The sequence below is a fragment of the Eptatretus burgeri genome, chromosome 10, assembly GCF_056783735.1.
Source record: "Eptatretus burgeri isolate ZD-2024b chromosome 10, Ebu_testis_v1, whole genome shotgun sequence".
NCBI classification, from domain to species: Eukaryota; Metazoa; Chordata; class Myxini; order Myxiniformes; family Myxinidae; genus Eptatretus; species Eptatretus burgeri.
In genome coordinates this window covers 72,953,050-72,973,689 of record NC_140970.1, presented here as the reverse complement: position 1 = coordinate 72,973,689, position 20,640 = coordinate 72,953,050, and the positions used below count along the sequence as shown (strand labels likewise).

Sequence of the window (20,640 nt, the reverse complement as noted above, 5' to 3'; positions counted from 1 at the left end):
GGTAACCACAACAATATATATATATATATATATATATATATATATATATATATATATATATATATATATATATATATATACTTATATACACACACACACACACAAGCCAAACCCACGCTCTGCGCGAAGTTTCGAAAGTGAGGGTTCGTTAGGACGTCAATACATCCAGTGTTCACAATGTGATATATCGAATTTCTTTATATACAATGTTTCTTGTTACATTTTTTGTGTCAAATTTACCTTCTGAGGAAGTCAGCATGTGCAGAAGAGGGTTTTACATTGCAGACGCTGTTTTCTCGGAGTGGCATTACGCCTCTCAGCGGTGACGGTCTGTCGACGACAGACGCCATGACGTCATTACGCCTCTCAGCGGTGACATCACACGTCGCCATGCAAACGAATGTAAAAATTAGAAAAATCGCCAAAAATTCCCAAACCTGTCCGTCGTCTGGTGCGATCTCACATAGCCCATGCTGTTCATTAGACCACAGACCACCCGCATGCCAAAAGTGGCAACAATCCCTTTGGCAGTTTCGGAGGAGAAACGTCAAATTACGCGCAGACGTTAACAGAAATAATATATAGGAGATATATGTATGTATATATATATATATATATATATATATATATATATATATATATATATATATATATATATATATATATATATATATATATATATATATATATATGTGTCGAAGTGAGGGGTGGATTAAAGGAGATCGCACAAAAGGTTTAAAAAAAACAATATCCTGTAAAAATAAAATTGCACATTTTCAGCGGATGAGACACCTCCCGTGGCACCAACCGCACGGCACCACACTGCACGGCCCAACAGAGGCAGAAACGTATGTCTGTCCAATCAATGTCCCTTGAGAGCATGGATACTTTTACCGAAGCGAACAACCAAGCAGCTTGAAAACTCATCTAGTGGCTAAAGCACTCAAGCAAACACTCCAACAAAACGGTTGTTAAGAAATGGCTCGTTTGGCATGCGATTAGGAGCACATTTAACATACATCTCCCAGAGATGCCCGAAATGTCAAGCCACGAAGGCAGACGTCTCCGGATGTTTATAAGCATTGCAATGTACCCAGCGATTCATAGCCCTATGATGAACAGGCATTCGTGAATATGAGTGTGGAAAGTGAAAATAAACAACTTTATCGTTAAGAAATCGTTTCGGCCTGTTCCAAATCAAGGCATGGTTGAGCAGGTCAAAAAAACATGGCAGCTTCAGACACCAGCGAGGTTACCCAGGAAACACCTGAAGACCCAGAGAGCGAGGTGGCTGACGATCGCCTGATGAAGGATATAATTAAATAAGGTCGTTAATTATCTTCAAAAGGGGTGTTTTAATTAACCCAAACACCCAATTTTCATTCTTGCACCTCCTTGGAGTTTTCTTAGTATGCATGCAAAGTTTCAGGCTGCTAGGTTTTATAGTTTTGGAGTTATGGAGGACACACACACACACGCACACGCACACGCACACACGCATGCACTGCCTTTTATTAGTGTAGATAATACACTAAAAAATACGTTATCCCAAGCATTGTTCAGGTATATACTTCAATTGCAATAAAAGGAGGAGAAAAAGACATAAAATATCATAGCCCCCGTAGTTTTAGTAATTTGGGTGTCCAGAGTTGAAGGGAAGCCCATATTTACAAGATTTATGTGTCTGTGCAACTGACTTGAATAGTCATGCGGCATGGAAGATTGCGTACGATTGGATTATTCGGCCATGACTATTAATGACGTGGGTCACGTAGGTATATTGTGTGAGATCGTCGGTCACGTGACACGTATGACGTTTTTGATTGGGAATGCAAGTTCCGCAAAGAAGGGATTCAATGTTCATATATTTTGGGGAAGACACAGAATTACACAAACATTACAAATTTTAACAATATTTATTGATGTATAAAATAAATTCCACAACTGTAGATAAGAGAAAATCACTACGTTCAAAATGCAGTTTTTGTAAACTGTACTTAATTAAAGGTGAAAATCCCTCCAGTGTCCATCTTGTTTACTCCATGCACCCCGCCCCATCCCTCTCCCTTCCACAGATCTCCTCATGTCTCTGTTCCACACTGTTTTTTTCCGTCCCTCTCCCACACCCTTGTCTCCTGCTCCCCTTGTTGTACATTGTGTGTGTTGGCTCTCATGTGATCCTTGACAGTGCTTTAAAAAAAATTTTAAAGGGTGGTTGGGGTGAAATTGAAAAGAGTAATCAGAATTTATTTTTTTTTATTTCAAAGGTGCCTCATGGTATGGGTATGAAAAAAAACAAAGACAACAAGATCAGTAAATGCATGTCCGAGAAATGGTTGAGGAAGTGTTCGATATAGGGGTTTTTTTAACAACTAAAGTAGCTGCCAGTTTGATCGGCCATCTTTGATCAGATCATAAAATAAAGTGAGATGCACGTGTATGCCATCATGTACTGTGCTTGTGCAAAGTTTAAACAAAATCAGACCATGCAAGAATGTCTGAGAAATGGTTGGGGACGCGTTTAAGTAACGAAATGGCCGTCAGTCGGCCATTTTGGATCTGATCTCAAAAAAAAAGACGTGCATATGTAAGCCATCATTCATTATCTTTGTGCCAAGTTTGAACAAGATCTGTGAATGCATTTTTGAGAAATGGTTGAGGACGTGTTCAACATCGGGGTTTTTTGCAATTAAAATGGCCGCGAGTTGGCCATCTTTGATCGAATCGCAAAACAAAATGATGTGCCTCTGTATACCATCATGCGTTTTCTTTGTGCCAAGTTTGAACAAAATCGGTCCATACATGTCTGAGATATGGCTGTGGATGGACCCAATCCATAAGCCCCCAATTTGGACCAAGTCCAATGGGGGCTCATAATAATAATGATTTTAAAGTCATTTTAAAAAAAAATTCCAGAAGTTTAGTGCTGTTAAAGGTGTCTTATACACCACCCTAACTGCCTAACACCACCCTAACCCTAACACCACTACTTTTTAACACGTCCAAGTACTGCAAAACCAGAGGTTCTTGGAAGTGCAAAGAAGGTGATTTGTGTTCTGCAGTGTTCAAGTGTATAATTCAATTTACATGAAAGACTGTAAAGGTCAACCATTTAAAAAAAATTCCGGAAGTTTACCGCCGTTGATGCAGTGGCTATTGCACCCCACCCCACACCCTCCCTCCCCACATTTGAACATGTTACCTTAGTTATCCGTGCCTGTTGTACCACTCCTTTATGACGTCCTTAAAACAGTACGTTTCCTGTTTGTAATGATTTTCAATTTTGTTTGACTACCAGATAGGTAGAGTTAAATAAAAATTAAAAATTAAAAATAATTACCTTAACTCCTCTGTGCACGTACGTGACTGGGATGAATTCAGAGACAAAGTACTGCTAAACTGCAGATTTGTCTTCCGATTCATGTTCAAAATACATTCAACATAAATTTTAACTTGTTCTTCGATCATAAATCGACGTTTGCAGACAAACACGAACCAATTGCTCAACCTCGCTTTTCACTTTGCGTGCATGGGATAATAACCCCACTTCCCAAGGCACCTCATCCCAACAATGTTTACAATTATTTAATACCTGCTTCTTGCAAACAAAAGTTTATTACATAAATTGTTATACTTTTCACCAATGGAAAAGCTCCACCTTCCATGAAAGGACAAATGATTAATTATTCTCCACGCAATGTGGGTCGAGTAAAAAAAAACCAACAAAACACCAAATCCACTTCTAAGAACACGTACCCTACAAGCAACTCGCATCCCTTCTATCTCTTCAGGGGCGAGGACCTTGATCTGCGTGCTGCCCCTCACTTCTCGCTCGGTGCGTGAGATTCCTGTGGGGAGAAAAACTGAAACATTAACTACTTCCCCTTTATTCATTCTGACAACTGATGCCTTGGCTCCACGACCAAGTATGGAACTTCACAATGAAGGAACTAAGCTTCAAGTCTCTGTTAGCATTTGAGATGCTCAAGGCAGATATCATTAAGCCATGCCGATATTCTGTATGGATCAATTTATATGCTGGATGGATCGAATGACTCTTTACCCAGGCATACATTACGACATGCACAATGCTTGTGCTGACATCATCACAAATTCCTGGTGCACAAGTAACCACAAACAGCTTCACATCTTGGTTATGCAGATTTTTGCAAATGAGAAAGACACAAAGGACATTACAGCAAAGGTATAACAATGTTTACAAAATGTGAACAAAAAGAAAAAAACAAACACAACAATGCATTTACTAACTAGAACATCACCCGGTAGATGTGTCGCTCCGCCAGGCTGAACAGTTTAAGTTTTGTATCCTACAAATAGGCCGGATATGGATCCGGACCTGAACCCAAATCGAATTAGCTTGTTCTTATCACCTACTCAACTCACCCACAAAGATTTGTTGTAACCCATTCATAACTTTTTCAGATATCATGCTATACAGTACTGTATATCGTTTTTGGCCCCAACTCTCAATGGCAAGGAATCACTTAAAAAAGTAATAATAATTTTTGTTTTTAAGATCAGATCCAGATTTTCACCAAAATCGAAACAATTTGTCCTTGTCACACACCCAACCTGTCCACCAAGTTTTGTCCTAATTCATCCATTAATTTGTGAGATATCCTGCTCACAGACAAATAAAATAAACCAATGTTACCCGCAGGGTGACCCGTATCTTGCCAAAAGGTGACCACGTGTGACTTCTTTAAGGTCACACTGAGGTGAACAGAGCTGCTATCCACCAGGAGCGACTCCTTGAGGAATATCTGCCTACGAGAGATTCCGATGAGAATCGTTCTACAGAGTAACCATGAAAAATATGTGTTTGCCTCATAACGTCACCAAATGACGTCATAATGTCTCAAGCTTGACATAACTAGAAAGCACTCATCGAGGTGTTCAATTTGAGGTACTACACGATATGGTTCCTAAAACTTGAAAATTTGACCTTGGGGTCAAATATGTTTGACCTCAGGCGCTAACCATGAAGGTCATGGCCAATCGCCACCAAAATTAATCAGCTGAGCGCCAGACCATATACTACATTCCCATAAAGTTTGGAGACGATTAGATTAAAATTACTCAAAAAATAAGGGTTTCGTCGACTCCCCTGATTTGCGACAAAGTGAGCTTGATCTTTGACCTTGACCTTCAAAATTTTATGCGCTGAAAGGGAACTCTATAGACCTCTGATATGCGAAGTTACAAAAATTTCCAATGATAACTGTGCTCTGCAGAGTGATTTATACGTGATTACAGACAAAAAATATATATATATATATATATATATATATATATATATATATATATATATATATATATATATATATATATATATGAAGGTCAAGGCCAATCGCCATCAAAAATTAATCAGCTGAGCGCCAGACCATGAACTATATTCCCATGAAGTTTGAAGACGATCCGATCAAAATTACTCAAAAAATAAGGGTTTCGTCGACTCCCCTGATTTGCAACAAAGTGACCTTGACCTTTGACTTTGACCTTCAAAATTTTGTGCGCTGAAAGGGACCTCTATAGGCCTCTGATATGCGAAGTTACAAAAATTTCCAATGATAACTGTGCTCTGCAGAATTTTTTAAACGTGATTACAGACAAACAAAAAAATAAAAAAATAAAAAAAAAACATACAAGCAGACTAACATATCTTGCAAAAACTTTGGTTTGGCAAGATAAAAAACAAACAAGGGTGAAAATAAAACTTCTCTCCACCTTTGGTGGTGGAGGTAGCGAGGAGGGACAAACTCAATAACGACAAGATCCCTAAGTTGTGGCATACAAATCACAATTCAATGCAAGAGTGGCATAAACTTGCTCATGGAAGAGCAAAATGAGGTGGCCAGTACCATAACCAGGTCAGGTCAGGTCAGGTCAGGTATCGGAGCATGCACCGGAACAGCACATCACCGTGTCCCCTTTCCGCCAGGAATCGAGGGGCTTCCGTCTGGCCATCCCCCAGGCAGATGCCTGGCCCATCACCATCTCCTTGAGATGCAGATCAACCTGCTGCAACCACGAGGTGTGTGGTCAACCCGTTGGCCACCTCCACTCACAAGGCTCCCTTGCTGAGAGAATCTGGTGAGCAGGATCAGTGTCAGGAAAACAAGCCACATGTCCATACAGCCACAGCTTATGCTCACAGACTATAAGGTAACATATCTCACTGGAGTATCACTCTCAGCAAGCGCACGCTGGACATAAAGTCTGGCCAGCGATAGCCAAGGATTCTCCGAAGAGACCTGGTACCAAAAGAGTCAAGCCTTTGTCTCAAATTCTTGGTCATAATCCAAGTCTCGCATCCATAGAGCAAGACTGGAAGCACCAAGGACCTGAAGACTCGGACTTTCGCCCTCCTGCATAGGTACCGGCAGCGCCAAACCCCATGATCCAGTGAATCTACGACTCCACAGGCCTGACCCAGATGTCCATTGACCTCTGGCTCACAGCCAGCAGAGACATGAATATCACTGCCAAGGTAAGTGAATCTCTCCATGACCTCAACATCCTTACCACAAACAGGTACAGACAAGATAGCTGCATCTAAGATGTCACTGAAAGCCTGGATCTTAGTATTGACCCAGGAAACTCGAAATCCCAGCGGCTCAGACTCATCATTCAGCACCTCAAGAGCCCCCAAAAGGATATTGAGAGTCTCTGCAAAGATGACTGCATCATCTGTGAAATCAAGGTCAGAGATCTTGACATTCCCAAATGATGCACTGCACCTTGATCTCTCTGACATCCTCCCCAGGATCCAATCAATACAAGTGCTGAAAAGTGTGGGGGGCAGTGCACACCCCTGACAAACTCTAATAACAACTGGAAATAAGGCAGGGATGGAACAACCACACCTAAGAGCACTCTCAGTACCAGAGTATAGTTCATAAAGCAGACTGATCAGTTTTGATGGCACCCTATGAAGACTGAGAATCCTCCAGAAGGCATCACGATGCACTGAATCAAACACTTTGCAGAGAAAAACGGAGGCTGTGAGCATCCTCTGCTGAAACTCTCGCCTGGGTTCAGTAAGGACTCGAAGAGCAAGAATACGGTGTATCGTTGATTTCTTTGGTGTAAAGCCGGGCTGCTCAAGCAGATGGTGGTGAACCCCATTAAGAACAAGTACCAGTACAAAGTACACTGCCCCCATACCAAATAAATTGAAAAAACAATCCTCCAGCGTGCCCTGGCGATACCGCCTTGCAATACATGGAGTCGGAATTGGGAGGGAGCGGTGTACAATAATTGATTGATTAATTGCATAATTAAAATAAATAAATAAATAACATTCGTAAAATAATTAATTTCTTAATCAATTGGCTGATAGCACACCTAAACCATCATCGTTTCATCCTAATTTACAACTTAAGTAATTAATCAAAAAAATAAATAATTAATTGATGAATCAATAAATCAAAAATACCCTTTATAACCAAATCACTTGTTCACTGTCGTGTCCAAATACCAGCTTCCTCGCTCAAAAGATGCCTGAGATATTGCAAGGATGACAAAAAAAATAAATAAGTAATCAATAAATCAAAAATTACATCATAAATCAATTAATTGATTCATGAAAAAAGTAAAAAAAATACTTTTTCTTCTCGGTGAATCTTCACTTTTATTCCCAAATTTCAGCTTCCGAGCTCAAAGGATGGCTGAGATATCGCCCGGAAAGCAAGAAAGAAAATAATTCATCGATTAATTGATTAATCAATAAATCAAAAATACTCTTTATAGCCAATCACTTGGTCACTGTCATGTTCAAATATCAGCTTCCGAGCTCAAAAGGGACCAGAGATATTCAGGTCAGGTCAAGTATGGGAGCATGTGCCAGAACAGCGCGTTGCTGCATCCACTTTCCACCGGTACTCCAGGGGCCTCCGTCTGGCCATCCCCCAGGCAGATGCCTGGCCCATCCCCATCTCCTTGAGATTCCGGTCAACCTGCTGCAACCACGAGGCACGTGGTAGGCCCATTGGCCTCCTCCACTCACGAGACTCCCTCGCTGAGAGAATCTGGTGAGCAGGATCAGCGTCAGGAAAGCGAGCCACATGTCCATACAAGCACAACTGACGCTCACGGACTATGCAGGTAACAAATCTCATCCGAGTCTCTCTCAGCAACCACTCGTTGGACACAAAATCCGACCAGTGATAGCCAAGGATTCTCCGAAGAGACCTGATACCAAAGGAATTAAGTCTCCGTCTCACATCCTTGGTCAGAGTCCAAGTCTCGCATCCATAAAGCAAGACTGGAAGCACCAAGGACCTGAAGACTCGGACTTTCGTCCTCCCGCACAGGTACCGGCAGCGCCACACCCCATGATCCAGTGAATCCAAGACTCCCCAGGCCCGACCCAGACATCTATTGTCCTCTGACTCACAGCCAGCAGAGACATGAATATCACTGCCAAGGTAAGTGAATCTCTCCATGACCTCAACATCCTCACCACAAACAGACACAGAGAGGACAGCAGCATTCAAGATGTCATTGAAAGCCTGGATCTTAGTTGTGACCCAAGAAACCCATAATCCCAGTGGCTCCGACTCCTCATTCAGCACCTCAAGGGCCCCCAAAAGGATATCAAAAGTCTCCGCAAAGAGGACTGCATCATCTGCGAAATCAAGGTCCGAGATCTTGACATTCCCAAACGATGCACCACATCTTGATCTCTCCGACATCCTCCCTAGAATCCAGTACATACTGCTGAAAAGTGTGGGAGCCAGTACACACCCCTGATGAACTCCAGTATCAACTGGAAATAAGTCAGAGATGGTACCACCACATTTCACAGCACTCTCAGTACCAGAGTAGAGTTCAGACATCAGATCGATCAGTTTTGGTGGCACCCCACGAAGACCAAGAATCCTCCAGAGGGCATCCCGATTCACTGAATCGAACGCTTTACAGAGATCAACATAGGCTGCAAGCAGCCCCTTCCGAAACTCTCATCTGTGTTCAGTGAGGACCTGAAGAGCAAGGATACGGTCAATCGTTGACCTCTTTGGTGTAAAGCCTGACTGCTCTGGACGCTGGTGCTCAAGCAGATGGTGGTGAACCCTATCAAGAATTATCCGAGCAAAGACCTTGCCCGCCACTGAGAGCAGCGTCACCCCTCGGTAGTTGTTGCAGTCTTGGCGATTACCCTTCCCTTTCCAGAGAGGGGCAACAAGGCCCCTCTTCCAATCAGTTGGGATGATGCCTGTGTTCCAGGCAGAGCACAAAACTGCATGCAACGACACGAGTGCAGCATTTCACCAGCCTTGAGAAGTTCAGCATGGATGCCACAAATCCCTGGAGCTTTACCCTGTTTCAACCGGTTCACCGCAGCCCGTGTTTCCACAAGCGAAGGTGGACCACAGTTCATTGGAAGGTCAGCAACAAGGATTGTAACATGTTTGACATCCAACTCGACAGCTGGTGGATCAGCCTGGTACAACTGCTCAAAGTAACCGGCACAGCGGGCCTTCACTTCAGAGTCCTCTGTCAAGAGCCAAGCACTCTCTGCTCTAACTGCAGTGCTCCGAGGGATGGGCTTGGATGAACACAATGCGCGAATTCACCTGTAAGCGGGACGAGTATCACCTGTCCACAGGTGATGCTCTACCCCCTCACAGATTCCTCGCACATAGTCCTCCTTGTCCACCCTTAGTGTACGTACAGTTTTACGCCTCAGCTCCCTGAACAGCTCAGCTCTGCCATTCAGCCTGGCCCTGCGACTCTGGTCAATGGAATCCAGTGTCCCTTGAGCCAAAATTCTTCTTTGCCCTGCGGTGAGTTCCATGACGTCTACCAGTAACATCAAGGACAGTGGTCTTGAAGGCAGTCCACAACTCTTCAGGACCCCCAAAGCAACCAGACCCACCAAATGTCCACTCAGCCTGTTCACAAACTCCTCAGCTACTCTCTCATCCTTGAGATCCCAGCCTAGGCTGGGATGGTACCATTCTCCCAGATTTAAGGCGCAGCTTTAGAGTTGCTACAACAAGCCGGTAGACAGTATTGAGGAAATGAGCACTCCGGTAGACCCTGCAGTTCTGGATCATCCTCCAGTGACCAACAACGAGGACATGGTCAATCACCTTTGCCACACCACCAGCGTTAGAATACCAAGTCCAGCGATGAGCTTGTGGGTGCTGAAACCATGAACCGACCACCCTAAGTCCATGACTTCTTGCAAAGTCATGGAACTTACTGCTATTCTGGTTCATAGTTCCTGACCCATGGCGACCAACACATGTCTCATTACCATCCCTATCAGTTCCAGTCGATGCATTGAAATCCCCCAAGACTAGAAGTGTATCTCGTCTGGGGCACTGATCAACCACGAGTGTGGCGTAGAATGCATCCTTCATGGTGAGATCACTCGCCTCAGTCGGAGCATAGACAGAGACCAGGGAAATAACACCTGAAGAGTGACGAATCCTTTGTCTCATAATACGCTCGATGACTGGTGTTACCTCAATGATCATTGGGGTCAGCTTATTGGAAACAGCTACAACAACTCCTTGAGTATGGTAACCATCAGAGCGACCAGACCAATAGTAGGTGTAACTACCCACCATTATCCCACCGCAATCCGGTCTCCGAACCTTAGAGAGTGCTGCAATACCGATGTCCAAACGCTTGAGCTCAGATGATAACAGAGACAGGTGATCATCCTCTCTTAGGGATAGGAATATTCCAGGCACCCACCCAAAGGGACCGCCTCAGGTTAACCCAAGGAGACGCCGTCTGGTGGATGACACCTCAGCACCACTCCGACACACTCTCCCGCAATCTGACCCAGGAAAGTTACCCCGTGGTTTCCCTCCTATCATCAAAGATTGGGGGTGCCGAAGGCTTTGCCCCAATCCCGTCATCCGGTGAGCTGCCCTGCGAAGGGAAGCTGCACAGGAGGTACTCCCACGGAGTGGGTTTTCAGATTTTTTTTGCGTTTTTGTGTTTTGTGGAATGAAGGGTTTTATGGTGGCCGGAGTGCAAATCCTACCACCAACATCCTAAAGAAAGTAACCCAACTGCAAGAGTATGTTCGCAGATACATTTGGGGACAAGATATCGATGGCCGTTGGCTCACAAGGAGCTCCCCCACCCTTTGACAAGTTTTGTTTTTCATCCTGCTGGGTGTCTATATCATACACGCTCCTCACCAGAAAGCCTGGTGGGGGAGATGAAACAGGTTAGTACAGGTTTACATGATACCTGTAGCAAGTCACACATCTCATCTGGCCTAACCTGACCTGCCTGACCTGGTCACAAAATTTTTTTTTCCTCCTTTGTCCACTTTCGCCTCTTCGGACATTTGGGGCACGGGACCTCCATTAAACAAGGCCATAAAAAAATTATATATATAAATAAAAACAGTAACGGGCCAATTGGGAAATGCACATTTCATGCCCTATTAAAAGATTAACTCGACACCTCTCATCCATGTCGCCCTCTGCCACAGTTATATCAGAACGAGCCGATATGTCACACTGCCACGGTTATACCTCCACAATTTAACATCAGACCCTGCCCTAATTTGGGAGTATTCTCACAGGTGGGTCTGCAGAAGAAATTTACGGTCGGCCAGTTTGACCTACTTAAAGTCATGTGACCGGAACAAGCTTTGCAATTCCTGTTAAGTCAGGAGAGGAATGTTGCTGCAAAATTTCAGCCGGCACAGCCCAGCGATTTGGCCGGAGAAGTCGAAAAAGGAGACAGACGGACGGTGCGCGATGACAATACCATATCTGGAATGTATATTCAAGATAAGCTAATAATGTTGGCAGTTAGCAGATATTGTAGTGATGTTGTGCATGAGCAAGCAAGCCAAGTTAATATTGTGTTAAATAAATTTGTTAATTTAAGTTCAACAATTTTGTGTAATTCTATTTTTTTTTTATTAAATTATTTAATCAGATGCATATAATCGGCATTATAATTGGTCATCAGCCCCCTGCTCTCTAAATATCTGTATCAGCATCAGCCTTTGAAAAAAACCGTAAATCGGTTAACCTCTCGTCTTAAGCCGCCATTTTGTTTCAACCTGCTCAAAAATACACTGACAGGCCGCATTGGTTTCTGTATGATAAAGCACTCAAAATGTTTTTTGTTTTTTATTCACTTTCCTCACTCATATCATCGAATGCTTTATCTTAATAACTGCAAAATCACTGTATACATAGTTTTTGTAGGTGCTACAGTTTTTAAATTAGCAGCTTGGAGCGATTTTATTCACTATGTATGATGTAATTTTCCAAGATGGACTCTCACGGACTAATTAAAGTACATAATCAAAATCTGTCCTCGCATTTGAGGATTGGTGGACTAACATCTGAAAATTCTAAAAAATTAGCGATTCTTAAATTAAGTGCATTTACTTTAAGCAAGGCTATGCTCCCTCCTTCTCCATATTTAAACAAGAAAATGTGAATTTGCCAAAGCATTAAACAACTTTTTCTACTGTTCAGGGAATTATATTGAGTGAAGAAAATATTAAGGAATATCTCCAAAGTGTAACTTCATCGAGTGAAACAAAATTAAGCAGCAGGACAAGTTCAGCTGTGGGATTGCCGCAAAGGCTCGCGTGGCGCAAGCAGTGGATGTGGAAACCGCAGCTGGGATCTTTGTGGGGAAATCCCCAGAGTTAAGAAGGCAAAATAAAGCAAATTAAAAATCGAATTAAAAGAATGATTAATATAACAGGAGGTTTAGATTGAGTAAAGCAATGGGACAGGTGAACTAAGAATTCAAGCAAGAATTGGAAAATGTTTTCAGTGGCAAAAAAGCAATGCTTGCTGAAAAAAGAAGAAAGCAGTGCAGAAAACTCTCTTTAACTTCTTCCAGAAGGTTGAAAGGCCTCGAGCTGATGAACCTACAGCATCAAAAGCCTCAACTTATTTTACAACATCAGCACCAACGCCATCATCAAAAAGAAGTGCAAAGAAGAAGCCAGCATGTGCTCTCATGGAGTTGTCAGACATGGAGGAAGGGGGGCAGGCAACCCTGAGCCTCTGTCTGACTAATTATCAACACCATGCATCCCCACACCATGGCAAGATGGCTAAGAGGTATACACACTCACCTTAAGCTGGCTAGCCTGGGTTTGAATGTCAACCCAGCTATAAAAAGTGTCATCTTGGTATTTCACCGGTGTGGTGATTAAACAATGTGCGTGCCATCCCTCACATGGATGTAAAACTGGGCATCATATCTGTTGGAATTAGTTGTTGGACATTAGAGATCCCTTTGTGGTGTCCTTCGCAAAGAGTAGGGGAGCCCTCCCCAGCATCCTGGCCAAATATCAAATTCCTGGTCTAACCTACAGAGGCAATGCATCAGCAGCACTGCCACACATCAGCATCCTGGCCAAATACCAAATTCCTGGTCTAACCTACAGGGGCAGTGCATCAGTAGCACTGATGCTACTCGCAGCCTTGTGCTGAAAAAGAAAAAAAACAAGACGACCAGACCCCGATGTATAGTATTTTATTGTAATAATATTTTCATTCATTTACTCTGAGAAATTTCCACTCAATTTTTTTTTCCTGCCAGGAACACATTCTGCCTTGAATACAATATCAATGGGAATGGGATTTCGAAGTTCTATTTACATGAGTTAAATTTAAATTAAACAATGTTTTCCAGGAACGCATCTTTGACGGAAATAGAGAAGTACCTGTATGCGTGTTCATAAAGTATGATATGATATATATATATATATATATATATATATATATATATATATATATATATATATATATATATATATATATATATATATATATATATATATATATATATAAGCACTGAAACAAATATAGATTATAATGCATATTTGGAATAGAAACATCCTGTTTAAAATTTGAAGATAATATAAAAACGACAACTGAAAGTTTTGGTGCTATATAGCAAAGAAGACATGCTTTGCCAAGACAGATATGAATGAACAGATAAGGGAAAGGTGTGATGCATTTGCTCAATCGAAAGCAATCCAAAGACATTCAAAAACTAATGGACATGAAATGGGTTATAGATCGTGACCATCGTCGCCCTTGACACAATTTGACATCACACTATGCCTGCCAAGCTCTCTGCCTGTGGCATACAAGGCCACCTTCATTGCTGCATTTTTTACTTCCTCCACTTATACAATCAATGTGTTGCTGTCAATAAAACTCTCTCCTCCCCTCTCCCAGTGGAGGCTGGAGTTCTCTTTGGCAGTATTCTGGGCCCAGTCCCAATTTTGTCGAATCTAAACCTCTCAAAATTATTGGAATCTCCCATAATGTGGCTGAAGCACAGAATGTTGCTCACTTCACAAACAAGTCAGTGGTCTGTTTTTTTTTAGCCGCTTCTCCAATATTGCTCCCTCCATTCTCTCAGTCCTCCGACCCTCCCCATCTACTCCAGGATGCACACATTCTTCCAGTAACCCCTCCTGATTAAACTCCCAAAATACAGACTGACTGCACACCTAAGCTATTTGATTCCTTACTTCTCCCATCTATGGAACCAACCTCCAGAGGCTGTTCTGTCTCACCATTCCCTCCAGGACTTCAAGCAAGCCAGCTTTTGTCATCCCAAATTCTGTCCCATTATCTTTATTACCTCCATTAATCTTTCCAACCCAACCATCTTCCTTGCTTCAGGATTTCCTTCCCTCCTCCCCCTCCTTTTCTCCTGTTTGTTTATTCCCTTGACATTTGTCCCACTGCCAATTCTACCTAGCTCTTCCATGAGCCTCGGTATTATTAAAAAAAGGAAAATAAAGAAAAGAGAAAAAACAAGCACCTTGTGGATGTGTTCCGTAGTCTGGGCGTATGATATGGCATGGAACTTCTCTCTTTGGACTCTGAAAACAAAACAAAACAAAAGCAAAGTGCGGCAAAACACATTAAAAGGAAATTTCAACACAAATATGCACACATTAGGAGAAATCAGCACGTCCCCCCCCAACACAACTTTGGAGATAATGGTCACAAAAATGCCTTACTTTTGTTAATCTATTAAATTATCTCTCTTGGGCAAAACCACATATGAAAGTTGGCATCCAAAGCCAGTTGCCAACCAGGCATATTCTGTCGTCTAAAGGTTTTCCTTGGTACACCTGAACTTTTATATACCTACAAGGCCTTCATCAGCAGCTTGATTGAGTACTGCTCTCTCCACTGGGCTGGCATTCCTGCCTCAAAACCTTGCTCACTTTGATGCCATGGAAACCCAGAACTTCAAGATCATTCGCATCTCCCACGATGAAGCCAAATCTCTGGGCCTATCACTTTCACATCATGAACAGGTCAGTAGTCTCTCTGTCTTCTATACCCTCTGATCTTTCCATGTCTTGCACCCTCTCCTCTGCTCTTTCCTTGTTCTGTTCCACCCCTCCCCCCTCCCACCCAACCCCCAAAATCCAGATTCACTGCTTACTTCCACTCATTCGTTCCTCTTTCTTCCCGAATGTGGAACCAATTTCCTCGGTTTCTTCGATCTCATCCTTTCTTCCAGGACTTCAAGATAGCTGTGCATCACAATCTCAGGTCACCCTCCCCCCACCTACAACAATGATTTTTTTCCAAACTCCATTAACCTTCACCAAGCCCACATCTTTCCAAGTTTCCAGTTCTTCCTTCCACATCTGTGGTTGAGAGTGTTCGGCTGTTTCCATATTGTTCACCTCGTGTGTCCTCCCCTCGCTCCAATGTCTCCCCGATTTTTGTCCCTCAACCCTGCTGTTGGTGTGTTTTCCCTCTCTCTTTCGACTGTTCCATTTGTTCTGTTGCATTCCGTTCCGTTTAATGCTCTTGCTTCTCCACGAGCCTTGACTGTATATAAGAATGAAATATATAAAAAGAGTTGAAACAGATATGAAATGCAAGGGTTACATGAACATTTCAGCAAAACTACACATTCAATTCATGCTTGGAACTATAGAAGCATCACGACAACATTCTGCACTTTTAACTTTCCCATATATATTAGTAACATAGCTCATCATCAAAGGTTACCCAAGCAAAGAACTAGGAACTTTGTCATCACTATATCACAAAAAAGGTCGAAGAAAATTTGTCTACAAGTTACTTTCAATTCATGCAGCTGTTTATCACCGATACAATCCAGCTTGTATTTACTAGCCCATTCGTCCCCGCTTCAACAAAAGGCCAATATACGTCCATGAAGATGAAAACTTTCAATACGTTTCATTCTGAGAACATAATATTGAAATATTTGGTATCAGGAATTGTCTTTGCAGGAGTAAGTTGACGATTTAACAAAGTGCCAATTCAATAGATCATCTGACAATTGGGAGTCGTTTATATATTTTTGACAGTGTCCAAGGCTGATTGAAGAGCTGACATTCACCAATCGTGTATAAACACAGCTGTTGACTTTAGGGGGAGTAACTTCCTGGAACACACAGGGTACTGGTGGAACCATCTCGTATTCTAGTGGCAGGCATGGATCGTTGAACTACCAGAGACAGGTTCATTGTTGGGGAACTGTTCTTTGAAATTGGATGAATCATTCAAACTCGAGAGCATTCAAAGGTTAATTCTGTATGAATAAAGCTAGGTCGGCAAATGCTATTCATCGTTAATGTGCATAAATTTTGAAGTGAAGGGATGGTACAAGATACTAATCCATGTAGTTTGCCATGCACTGAACATGAAAGTAATGGTGATGCGGAATGTTAAAGAAAAAGAAAAAAAAGTGTGGGGGAAAGGGGGGGAAATATTGTAATCGGCTCTGTCTGTCTGTCTGTCTGTCATGTATCTCCTCCTAAACGGTTGTGCAGAAATTCATCAAACTTGGTCGTTATGATCACCACATGGCAAGAACAGTGTCATGTTTGGCCCCACCCCCTGGTGTCCCTGAGGTGGGGTCAAAGTCAAATACCAAAAATGCAATTATGAGCACATTTATTAATGCAACTTTATATATGCAATCAACATTGGAGGACACATGAAATATGTAATGATCTTTTAGATTTGTCCCCTGGTTCATGCCCCAAGGGTGGGGACTTTGAGTCATTGGGGTCAAAACAGAGAAGAAAAAAATTAACTCACAATTTGATATTGGGTCATTCCTGGTGGAACCTTTTGCCATCTTTCAAATTTGTTTAAGGTGGGAAGCGTGGGGATTTGTGATGGCGTGCCATCAACTTCACTCTAGTTTGTATTGTAAACCCTTGCAGAGCATTTGTGCAACCCTCCATTGGTTTTTTGAAAAAAAAGCATATATAACTAGGGTTCATAGAACATGATACCCTGAACAGAGTTCAAGTATATACATACAGTACTATATGCCTCAATTTAACAAAAAAAAAGATTTTTTTTTTAATGATTGTCAAAAAACCCCACAAACCAAACCAAATGGTTATGGATAGTTTTTCCACAAGAGGGAGGCATTCCTCTTGTCCATCCATCCATTGGGACCATACTCTGTGTAGAGCGTTAGTGCTACCTCAACAGTCTCCTTTGCTATTGGGTACAATCCTGGACGGGTCTCCACTCCGCCACAGCAGCAAGCTGGTACTCATTTTGCTGACCTCGGAAGGATGACAGGCAGCGTCAACCCCACCTGGTATTAATTCAACAGCCGAGTGGGATTTGAAGTCAGGATCCTTGGATCCCAAGCCCACCACCCAAACCATTAAGCCAACACCAGGCAGATATTGTCAAAAAAACAAAATTTTTTTATAAAGCTTCGTGCTATTGAAGTAGTCCAGAAGCAGTCCTGAATACCACCCTTATACACTCAACCTTGATTAGTCCCTTACCAGTTTTACTGGAGGGGAATATACGTTTGCTGTCTGTCTGTCTGTCTGTCTGTCTGTCTGACCTGTTGTTATTCCCGCGCTTTCGAAGAAAAGCGGGAATATTGTGATAGTCTCCGCCGTCTGTCCGTTAGTACGTCCGTCTGTCTTACCCTGTAACTCCTCCTACACCGTTTGAAATAGGAACTTGAAACTTTGGGACATAGTAGTTATATGTATGGGGAAGTGCATAACACTTTCGGATTTTTGATATGACCCCGAGGGGCCGGGCCAGAGGGGTTGGGGTCATGGGGGTCGATTTAAAAAAAAAATAGAAAAGAATAGTCAATCCATTTTGCAAGATAAAATTTCACCTAGCGTTAATGGGACAAAGCAGTGCGCGCGGGAATATGCGATGGTGTGCCATCGACAACGTAGTTCTAGTTTTTCAGATATTTTTGCCATATCCTTCAACAAATTCAACTGAAACTTAGTACTTGGCTTTATTATGACAAGATATAGAAGTAGTTCGAGTTTCAGGGCATTTCGTCAATGTTTCAGTTATGCCTTTTTTAAACTTAAAAAAAATCACATTGGAAGGGGACATGTATTGCAAAGCAATGCTCGCTCTTGTTTAAATCGAAGTACTGTAAGCAATACAAAACTGGAGCTTCTTGGAAGTAGGATGACAGGCGATTTGTGCTCTACAGTATTCAAGTGTTTAATTAAATTTAAATAAAATAAATATTGTAAAAGTCGTATAAATAAATTATTTGCTGCATTTACCGCAATTTTCCACTGTCAATTATATCACTCCATCTAACACATCACATTAGTTCTTTGTGATTGTTGTTTGTCATTTATAACATCCTTAAAAACAGAAAGTTTACTGTTTGTAATGAGTTTCTATTTTGTTTAATTGCCAGGCGGGCAAACAGAGGAAAATAATGATCTCACGCCTCTCTGCACATGCGCAATCGGGAGGAACTCAGAAACAAAAGACTTGTCTTCCTATTCATGTTCCGATTTGGGTTCAAAATCTAACATTCAATTTAAATAAGTTGTTCCTCGATCATAAATTGATAAGCCGGACAAACATTAACCAATTGCTTAACCCCGCTTTTTGCTTCACGTGTGCAGGGTAACGAGGAATAGGAGGGGTTCCAGAACACTGTCTTGACAGGGAGAGATGAGAGGATTTTGTTGAAAACCACACAATGACTACGAGAGGAGAGGAATTATAATTGTAGTTATTCTCAGATCTAACTCTGAAAGACTGTTTTATTTATCATATGCTGAAAGTTACTTTGTTGCAAAATATCTATACACACACACACACACACACACACACACACACACACACACACACACACACACACACACACACACACACACACACACACACACACACACACACACACACACACAGTATTAATTTATAGCCTTGCATTCAGGGAATACATACCAATGGATACCATGGTCTCATGAGGCCAGTGTAATGGTAATTAAAGAAGGGATCAGAAACTACAGCGTTAAACACTGATTTTGCTTCTTCCTTCTTGGCCTTGATTTCCTCTGCAAAACAAATCATAATCCGTGCACTTAGGAAGGAGAAACACAAAGAAATTTCAATGTTAGACAAAAAAAGGTAAACAACACATGCTTTAACCGAAACAGACTTTAGCCACAACATAAAGCCGATTCACACATTTCTATCTACACCAAAAAGAAGAAAAATACACACGCCACATATCAATCAATCAAAAAAACACACACGCTACATCTATCAAAAACACACATACACACATACACGCTGCATCAAACAAAAACACACACATACACGCTGCATCAATCAAAAACACACACATACACGCCACATCAATCAAAAACACACACACACACACAGACACAAGCTACATCAATCAAAAACACACACATCCATGCGACATCAATAAATAAAAAACACACATACATGCGACATCAATCAAAAACACACACATGCCACATCAATCAAAAACACACACACATGCCACATCAATCAAAAACACACACACACATACACACACACACACAGTCTCCATAAATCAAAAAAACACACACACAAACACACAGGCTACATCAATCAAAAACACACACATACACGCTACATCAATAAAAAAAAACACACACACACACACGCTACATCAATCAAAAACACACATACCTCAAAAAAACACACATACACGCTACATCTATCAAAAGCACACACATACACGCAACATCAATAAAAAAAAACACATACACGCTACATCAATCAAAAACACACATACATTAAAAAAACCACACACATACATGCTACATCTATCAAAAACACACATACACACTACAACAATCAAAAACACACATACACGGTGCATCAATCAAAAACACACACACTACATCAATCAAAAACACACACACGCTACATCAATCAAAAACACACATACACACAGACACACGCTTCATCAATCAAAAACACACATACACACAGACACACGCTTCATCAATCAAAAACACACACATACATGCTAGATCAATGAAAAACACACACATACATGCTAGATCAATCAAAAACACATACACGATACATCAATCAAAAACACATACACAATACATCAATCAAAAACACAGATACACGATACATCAATCAAAAAGACACATACACGGTACAATCAAAAACTCACACACACTACATCAATCAAAAACTCACACACGCTACATCAATCAAAAAACACACACATACATGCTAGATCAATCAAAAACACACACATACATGCTAGATCAATCAAAAACACAAACATGCATGCTAGATCAATCAAAAACACATACACGATACATCAATCAAA

The 20,640-nt window shown here is 41.7% G+C and overlaps 1 protein-coding gene across 2 annotated transcripts in view; it reads right to left on the bottom strand.

Annotated features, from left to right (window-relative positions):
- METAP1 (methionyl aminopeptidase 1) overlaps window positions 1–20,640 on the bottom strand; it is a 72,120-nt gene that overhangs the window by 28,714 nt on the left and 22,766 nt on the right. For both annotated transcript variants that reach the window (XM_085898977.1, XM_085898976.1), the window contains exons 3-5: window positions 19,242–19,351; window positions 14,815–14,875; window positions 3,757–3,848 (exon numbers count right to left, since the gene is read on the bottom strand). In XM_085898977.1, the coding sequence (XP_085755103.1) occupies window positions 3,757–3,848; window positions 14,815–14,875; window positions 19,242–19,351 (263 nt within the window). The remainder of the gene's footprint in view (window positions 1–3,756; window positions 3,849–14,814; window positions 14,876–19,241; window positions 19,352–20,640) is intronic.